This window comes from Pinus tabuliformis, chromosome 3_2, assembly GCF_031772625.1.
Source record: "Pinus tabuliformis cultivar Carrire ecotype Pingquan chromosome 3_2, CPIR1, whole genome shotgun sequence".
Classification (NCBI taxonomy): domain Eukaryota; kingdom Viridiplantae; phylum Streptophyta; class Pinopsida; order Pinales; family Pinaceae; genus Pinus; species Pinus tabuliformis.
Window position 1 is genome coordinate 287,403,398 of NC_142302.1, and position 9,081 is coordinate 287,412,478.

The following is a 9,081-nucleotide window of genomic DNA, read 5'->3' on the forward strand; positions in this document are numbered from 1 at the left end:
AAATAAATATTTTGCTGGCGGCCACCACCAAAACTATATGTCAGACTCTGTTAATTTATGAACTATGGTAGTGGCTTCTGCCATTGTCGAAAAGTGGAGTACTTATAACAACCTTAATTTGTAAGAAATTGTGACCATCGACCCACGTGTACCATGCTTTCTTGTCTAACTTCAAGTCTTTTTATTAAATGTATGAGAAACAATTTCAGTGAAAGGGTTATTACGCCGTAAGGCGTTCCCCTTTGAAACGAATTTCCCCAGCCGTCGCCCTGTCCTATTATTCACCGTAGATTTATGGTGTTAGACGATTGAACAAAAGTTGATCGTTGATCAAAAAACGGTTCATGAAGCAAACGGTTCGGGAAACTGAAACGCGGTTCTCGCTCATGGCAATGGCGGTCATTAGATGCTTATTAGTCGCCCATGTTTTAATTTCCCTGAGTTGCAGTTTGAAAAGACTTTGAGAATAAGAGAAGTCGGATGTTCAGAAAACGATGGATGCGGCAGCCATTGCTGCTGCAGTTTCTCCAACCGCACCTTAAAATTTGGTGACTCAGGAAGCTTCTTCATCATCCCCCGAGTTTCATAATGATATCCTCCAGAGTAGCCACGAGTAGCATCAGCACGCAGATACAGCATCAACCATGGATATTTCTTTGAAGTTCTTAATGTATGGTGAAATACCCAACTCCCTGTTTTAGGATTCTTCTCCCATACCACCGAATAATAAGAGACATTTTTTTGTCTACCTGATTTGAAATCAGCATCGAAATCATATGATCCACAGAATTTTCCTTTCAATTTGCCTGTTGATTGAAGCTTTGATGGATTATGATACACAAGAGGCTGGTTCATGCAGCCTTTGCCGAAACAGGGGAATTTTTTAGGTTTTCTAAAAGGACCTCTCTTTTTACCGTTTGCAGGACATAAAGCTGCTTCTGTATCAAAGTTCCCATTCTTTAACATGATCATCCAAAACTGCCATGGTTTTGATGCAGTACGAACTTCACACAAGGAACCAAGGTATAACTCCTTTTCTACTGCATGAAGGTCTGGATTATTGTAAGATTTGAAGGATGTATCAGGGAATTGTTGGCCTGCATGTAATAAATTGTCGCGCCTTTTGACTCTATGATTTACCCTACACTTCCTTGATTCTGTTCATGACGAAATATACATCAGTAGCATGCTTGCAGAGATGGATTTAGCAAATAAATCTGCATATCAGAGAATATTATGTAAATGAACAATATTTGAAAGGAATACTATTTAGCAAGCGCATTAAAACTTATGATACATAACATTAAAACTGGTTATGTATGATTCCCAATTTCTTTAATTTCAAAAAACCAGAAGGATGCACTAGTATAAATCGTCTGCAAATGTACGTTTCGCTTCAGTGACACGGAATAAAATAATTGAATGGCGAATCCCATCTCTTCCCTTGCTGAATAAGCCAATTTCCCATAAGCTCACAAAAATCATTTTGCTTTGAAGTTTCATAGATGCAAATATGTACAGACAAAAAATAAGTTGAAGTCTGTACCTATCTCTCTTGATTCAGATTTATGCTAATCCATCAGGGTAAGTTTTATTTTCTGGGTGTAAGTTTTAACAATGTGTGCCATTCTTTGCCAATCGGTTATCTTTCTACCTTTGTTAACAAATTAAGTTCACCAATTGGCCAAGGTTTTCTAAAATACATTTATGGAAGATAGAGCCCAGGTTTACCATGCTTGCCAAATTTACAAGGGTTATTAATAAATTACAGTTTTTTCCTAAAATAGTAGTCCATGCCATACATATATATTTTTATTTTGTAAAGAGGAAAGATTCATCAACTGTACTGTATTTCATTTCTTAAGAGTTCTCTGGTTTCAAGTCACTATATTTCATTTCTTAAGAGTTCTCTGGTTTCAAGTCACTAGGCGTATGTGTGTGGCACCAAGATCCATGCAGTATTTTTTGTAGAATGGAACTTGTAATATACTACAGACCATAAGAACCACGTGTTGCCTATGACAGCAATGATTTATAAGTTAGATTTTTGTAGATCAGCTTGATGAATTTGCTAATTTACATTCATGGCCAACATTCCCCACGACCCCAAAACTTTACAAGAAGGGTTTCAATCAAGCTTACACCCTAGATCTCGCCCCACCGAGGCTTACAATTCAAGCCTGGACCACATTGTAGCAATCTAATAACTCATTCAGGCTGCAATATATTAATTCACAGTTACTTTGTAGATCAGCTTGATGAATTTGCTAATTTACATTCCTCTTCGTACATTCGTTGAATTTTTCTGCATGAATTTCAGCCATAGCCCTTTCAGTGAAGAACGGAGACCCATTTCAGTTTTAAAAAACACTATTTTGCAGGCCTAAATTTGAGAAGTAGCTTCACTTACAGTCCATCCTTCACTAACAATGGCAGCAGGTCTCCATTTGACAATACTATATGCTGTTTTTAGCCTTTTCTTTGCAGTCCTTTGAGATTGAACCATTTTCACTAATTGGTTTTTGTGGTTCCATCAAATTTCATTTTTATGGAACAGGGCAGCCATGCTTACAAGTAACTGCTATAAAATTTCTTCATTACTTGTCAAAAAATTTACAAAGTAAATTAAGTTGGATTATTTTACAGTGCACAATTCCTTCTGGGCAAGTAAAGTAATCTGATCTTGAAGTTCCTAAAGCTTCTAAGGGAACTTCAGCTTTCTAGATAAATACCAGTCAAGATTGGTCATGGCATGCTATCTAAGGCCAGGATCTGCTACTTTCCTTAATAATGCAGCATTTAGCTGTTCTTGCGTATATACAATACCTGTCATATTCAGAATAACCGTTTGAATCATCAACTCTTTCACTGTGGATACACTGGCATGATGAACTTCAAGTTCAAGCTCTTTAAATGCAACCATCATTCTTGCAACGGGATGGTTCTGCTTAGGACACTGAACTCTGACCATGGCCTCTCGACCGAGGATTCGAACGTCAAGCTCAATATTAGGACACTGAATTTTCGAACCAAAGCCTTTGACATCTGCTGGTTTTCTTTTTCTTTCTGTTGGAAAATGTTTGTAAGTCATAGACTTTAAGTTTGTTTTGTTTCTGGTAAATATAGCATACAGGAACCTGAACAGTTTTTGAATCACTTTTTTTGACATATATCCACTTTATGGAAATAGTCCTTTATTGGTTCTGAACTGTAGAGAGTCTGTAGGCAGGTTACATCACATGTATTTTTAAATTGGCATGCTAACGAAATAATGTCATGGCATGATGATGTGGCACAAAGTCATCTCTACGATGATGTAGCATGGTTACATGGTGCTGACATGGCATGTATACATGATGTGGATTAAGGTGCCCAAGAGAAGGAGGCTAGGTGGCAACCAATGGTTAGAGGTGATGTGGATGGAAAAGTACTGAATAGTGGGATGTTGAGAGATTAGATCTCAAAGTATTAGGGGATCAAGCTTCACACTATTGGATGATCAGGAGATTAGGTACCAAGGATATGGATGTTTTCTATTGGGATTCTATCTTGATACTTATATAACCTGATACTATTATGATGTGGACTAGGTATAATGATGTGGATCCATTATAATTGTGTCCCTATGCAATGTGCAGATGTGGACAATGTTTGCCACATGTAAAGTACATATGCTAACATAGCACTTAGCGAGAAATTTTTTCATATGGGCTTAATTTTAAGCTTGAATGTAATACCCGATAAAAGATGAAATACTTACAAAAAGTATTTGTAAGTCATTGGGTATTTACATTCTTCTCTATTGATTTCTTTTGTAATATTGTGTGGATTAGTTGACTTAGGCTTTCGTTTCTTGTCATATGGAACTTGGATTCCTGAAGAATTTGACTGAGGCTTTAGTTTCCTGTCAAATGGGACTTGGATTCCTGAATTCTTCTGGCAGGATTTTTCAAAAATTGCCTTCTTTCAACAAGAATTAGAATGAAATTATCATAAGGCTCCATATTTCCTGCACATAAAACAAATTTATCAAAAAGAACCAATTTCTTCCTTAACCTGATAGAGTCCTTTCTCTGTCACAAAGATAAAGATCATACAGAAAATTGTTAAGACTGCTTGCAACCAGGAATCCTTTACATGAATCATTTGTTTCTGTTTTCCTTTGCTTACATACTGTTCACAATATTATGTCCCTTCACAACCTTCGGCAGTATTCTTGAGCTTCCCATTCAAGTCTCTCTCATTGCCTTTCAAGACAATGTCCCCCTTGACATAATTTTGCTGTTCATCTATCAGAATTTCTTCCTTCATGACAGATTCTGCTATAGAAACTCTCGGCTGGTCTTCACTTTCTATTGGCATCCATTCACTAAACATTTTATTAGCTATTTTATTCTCATAATCAATTAATAAATTCTGATTTTCTGAAAGTGAATCATTTACCTTTGGATCTATAACTACTATCTCTGTATCATCTTCTTGTCCCAGCTTCACAAATTCTTTATCTCTAAGCATCACTTGCTTCCCACTCATTAACAGTACATTAGATTACTCCTTGGCTTCTTCATCCTTTAAGGGTAACTCATGCTTCTGATCATTCTTTTCAAGGGTCTAAGTGTTCTGTCTCCCATCATAAATGTTTTTCCTGTCATATTGCCAAGGTCTGCCTAGTAGAACATGGCAAACATCGATAGGCATTATGTCACACAGCACTTGATCTTTGTAACTTCCAATATAGAACTCAACCTGACATTGTTCATTTACCAACACTTGGTGACGAAACCTTGTACGGAGTAGGATGTGGCATTCCTCCCAGCTCCAAATTTGTTCACCATTTCTGCAGAAACTAAATTATCAGTGCTGCCATTATCAATGATTAATTTACAACACTTACCTTCTGACTCCCAAGCTATTCTAAACAAGTTCTTTCTTTGAATTGGTTCACACACTTCCTTGTTTGGCTTCGACAATACCCTGTTCATCAATAGAATTTCTCCTATTTCTGGAACTTCAGTATGTGCTTCTTCTTCTTTAAGTTCATTTTCGGCTTGTGCAATTTGTACCTTTCTCTGTACTACAACATTTTCCAGACAATCCACTTTATGGAAATAGTCCTTTATTGGTTCTGAACTATAGAGAGTCTGTAGGTAGGTTACATCACATGTATTTTTAAATTGGCATGCTAATGAAATAATGTCATGGCATGATGATGTGGCACAAAGTCATCTCTACGATGATGTAGCATGGTTACATGGTGCTGACATGGCATGTATACATGATGTGGATTAAGGTGCCCAAGAGAAGGAGGCTAGGTGGCAACCAATGGTTAGAGGTGATGTGGATGGAAAAGTACTGAATAGTGAGATGTTGAGAGATTAGATCTCAAAGTATTAGGGGATCAAGCTTCACACTATTGGATGATCAGGAGATTAGGTACCAAGGATATGGATGTTTTCTATTGGGATTCTATCTTGACACTTATATAACCTGATACTATTATGATGTGGACTAGGTATAATGATGTGGATCCATTATAATTGTGTCCCTATGCAATGTGGAGATGTGGACAATGTTTGCCACATGTAAAGCACATATGCTAACCGGGAAATTTTTGCCACATGTAAAGTAATTAGCACTTAGCGGGAAATTTTTTCATATGGGCTTAATTTTAAGCTTGAATGTAATACCCAATAAAACATGAAATACTTACAAAAAGTATTTGTAAGTCATATACTTAGTATGTTTTGTTTTTGGTAAATATAGCATACAGGAACCTGAACAGTTTTTGAAATACTTACAAAAAGTATTTGTAAGTCATATACTTAGTATGTTTTGTTTTTGGTAAATATAGCATACAGGAACCTGAACAATTTTTGAATCACTTTTTTTTGACATATATCCACTTTATGGAAATAGTCCTTTATTGGTTCTGAACTGTAGAGAGTCTGAAAAGACACCCTTTCTGGAGCTTTCAAGAGTTTAGATTTTCCTGGTTCTGAAGTTTATAAGGGAGATATGCAGATCTAAATACCCCAATACCTTTTTGCCTTGTAAGTGCAGTAGTACATTCTGAGTGTGATTTCTTTCCTACTTGACTGGAAATGACGATTTTGATCAAGGGAAAAAAGAATAGTGAGATCATTTAAAAATTGACACAACTCAAAATGTATTACTCATGGCTCTGGATCCTTAACAAAAAAAGAAATGGGGTTCTTTGACAAGGTACCTACTATCTGATCTCTAATACAAAAGGGTCAGAAAATGGAAAAGAAAATATTAAAAAGGCATGTTGACACCTGACCACCTAGCCCTAATGGCCACCATCTTTAAAGCACAGGAAGGGATTGGAGGAAGATGGAGACAGAGTAGCAGCCACACAGACAGCCAAAGACTGTATTTTCTGAGATCGACAGGAAGTACAAAGTAACATCTGTGGGCAGAACTTCTTCTGTATCATTCTAATATATTTCTGGAATTTTGTCTGCTCCAAGAGGATTTTCTCCAGTTGAGATCTCCTTTGTTAAATTTATGGTGTGGATTTTTTTGGTTGTTGCAGTTAATAATGTATCTGCAGTTCTATTGATGGCACAATGAGTCGTAATTATGACTGGGAATATGCTCAGGTCGAACGATAACAATAAGTATGGTTTAAACTTTACATAGAAGGTTATTCCAATTTCCTTTTGCTGAAATACAGTGCACAATTACTATAACAGCAGATTAGAGGTGTAGTTAGATGCAGAGCCTTCTACACAAAAGGCTTTATTCTTAGTGTGCCTTGCAAGTAGCAAAATCTGTAGCAGATCACCCTTGCTCACACAAAATCCACTTAGCTGTTAAATCCAAAGAGTAGCAATAAGTCTGTAAATGTATTTGGCTGTTCCCTTTTTCCTATCTAGCATTTTGGTTTTGTAGCATTTTCTGTTAGGTTTAGATAAGAGGGGCTGGAAGGTTGTACTCTGCATCTAGAAATTTCAGTTGTTTGAGTGTGTCATGGGATCTCTGTTATTTGCTGTTACCTTTCAGAAAAATGCTTCGTTAAAGAATTTGCATCATTATGTTTGGGTTTATCTTTCTGGAATTCGTGCTTTTAATCGTTAATAGCATGTCTTAGCTTTATAAAATATATTCAATTCTAACTGAAAAAAAGTATTGACAATGCAGAAAATCAGTGGCAGATGCAACTGATGCAGCTAGAAGTGCGTCTGATATTGTGCTTACTGAGCCAGGGCTGAGTGTTATTATTAGTGCTGTTTTAACAAGTCGGGCAATCTTTCAGAGAATGAAGAATTACATGGTATGTAGCATGGTATTTTTGGTTTGCTTACGCACATGTTTACCTCTCACACGAGAACTATTAACTGGTCTGTATGCCCACAGATATATGCTGTGTCAATCACTATTCGTATTGTGGTAAGTACTAAGATATCTCTAGTTAATTCACAGCACGTGCAATTCTATGCTGTCAATGGCACACCTGTACATCTCTGCATGTCTTTTCCCATATGTTTATCATCTCATCATCTTCTGATTCCACTGATTACTCCTCCAACTTCCAAGTCAAGTCCTTCATCTCCAGATCTGATCTGCTGCCCGCACCAGTCATTGTGCCCTTTCCTCTGTCCCATGATTAATGTCCTTCCAGATCTTCTTCACTGAGCAATCAATCCAGTTCTGATAGGCCTTTCTACCCCCATTTTGTGATAGGCCTTTTCTACCCCCATTTTTTGATAGGATCTGATCCTCTCACTGTGTATGGGCATTGGGTTTTGAATTACAGTTTCTGTAATTGGTTTGGAGAGTGTCTGTTCATGGATTCAAAAATGTTTCAGTTGGACCAGATGGATCAATTTGGGCTTGAGCCTCTGCTGATATGGATATTCAATATGACTGTAGTCAACCCTGAGGAATTGTTGCAGCTTGACTCTGCCTGCCCATCACTGTTTGGTGGGTTGATGCAGTTTGATTCTAACAACAAGCACAACAATTCAGACTCCTCCCCCTGTCAGTCTCCTGATGGTCCGGTATTCCCTGCATTTGAAGGGTTGAATTTTTGCAACAACCTGAGCATTAATACAAATTATGTGTTGCAGAGAGGCAATGCAGCAGGTTCATGTGACAGCATTAACGATACTGATACCAACAGCAACATCTCACCTGCAGGCTCTGAAGATCTCAGAAAGTCAAATAGCTGCAACAGCAGTGAAGCCACCCAGGACCACAAGAAAGTGGCAACAAGAGATGTGTTTAAAAATTACAAAAATTTATTGATGGCTTTGATATATTTATGTCAAATCTCAACTGTGATATCAAGCTTCACTGTAACTTGTATATTATGTATCAACATTATTAGATATGCATGTGATAACATTGAACGTACTGCTCTATTCCTCCATGGCAAGCAGTTGTTGTGGTTCCACCATTGAAATTTTCTCTTGGGTGGGTTCCTAGGTGCATGAATAAATTAGAGCCTGTTCTCCTCGTTTTCTACTTTGTAAGACATTACATTTGTTATTGAAATGGAAATGTCAAAAAAAATATGGAGATGCATCAATCTCTTCTTTTTTATAAAACTCTTGGCTCTGCGATATTTTTCAATTCAATTCCATTTGTACATTGGTATGCATTTAGTATCAGTTGGCTCACGGCCTTGGATGTACTGATACAACCTGAATCAACAACACATGGTTGTGGTTGCAATGTGGTATCTTTTTCAATAACACGAATTGAAATGAAATGTTGTCAAACAATTGAATTCGCTCTGGTTTATCGATGAAATGTAATCAAACAATTAAATTCGTTCTTGTTTATCGATAAAATAGGATCAAATAATTGAATTAGCTCTTTAAAATATTTTAAAATTCTACCCTCCATCATCCAAATAACATCCAAGTCACTCAAATGCTATCCATATCACTCACAATGAAGAATGGACATCTTCAATGGTATAGATTTACATGTGCATTTTTAGCTTTTTCGGTGGAAGTACTCTCGTATAAATGCCTTGGCATTTCTCTTTTGGCTTGCTATCTTTTTGAAACTTTACATAAATACATATCAATCACAGCGAGCCATCCGAAC

At 36.9% G+C, this 9,081-nt stretch overlaps 1 protein-coding gene across 8 annotated transcripts; it reads left to right on the top strand.

The window, feature by feature from the left end:
• The first annotated feature begins 240 nt into the window (after positions 1-240).
• On the top strand, positions 241-8,556 carry LOC149180741 (plasma membrane ATPase 2-like). Of its 8 annotated transcripts, none has more exons than XM_089416260.1 (5): positions 241-670; positions 924-1,023; positions 7,165-7,297; positions 7,381-7,413; positions 7,897-8,133. In XM_089416260.1, the coding sequence occupies exons 2-5, from the start codon at positions 965-967 to the stop codon at positions 7,954-7,956; spliced, it is 285 nt and encodes a 94-aa protein (XP_089272386.1). In that variant the 5' UTR covers positions 241-670; positions 924-964; the 3' UTR covers positions 7,957-8,133. The 8 variants fall into 8 exon arrangements, with proteins under 8 accessions (XP_089272386.1, XP_089272385.1, XP_089272378.1 ...); XM_089416259.1 differs by having other exon boundaries at positions 251-670; positions 8,094-8,556; XM_089416252.1 differs by having other exon boundaries at positions 256-670; positions 7,833-8,556.
• Positions 8,557-9,081: the final 525 nt, after the last annotated feature.

Coding starts and splice junctions, on each gene's coding strand:
- LOC149180741 (XM_089416252.1), top strand. CDS start 965: ATGATCATCCAAAACTGCCATGGTTTTGATGCAGTACGAACTTCACAC. Junction 7,298..7,380: donor AGAGAATGAAGAATTACATG/GTATGTAGCATG, acceptor GTATGCCCACAG/ATATATGCTGTGTCAATCAC. Junction 7,414..7,832: donor CAATCACTATTCGTATTGTG/GTAAGTACTAAG, acceptor AAAATGTTTCAG/TTGGACCAGATGGATCAATT.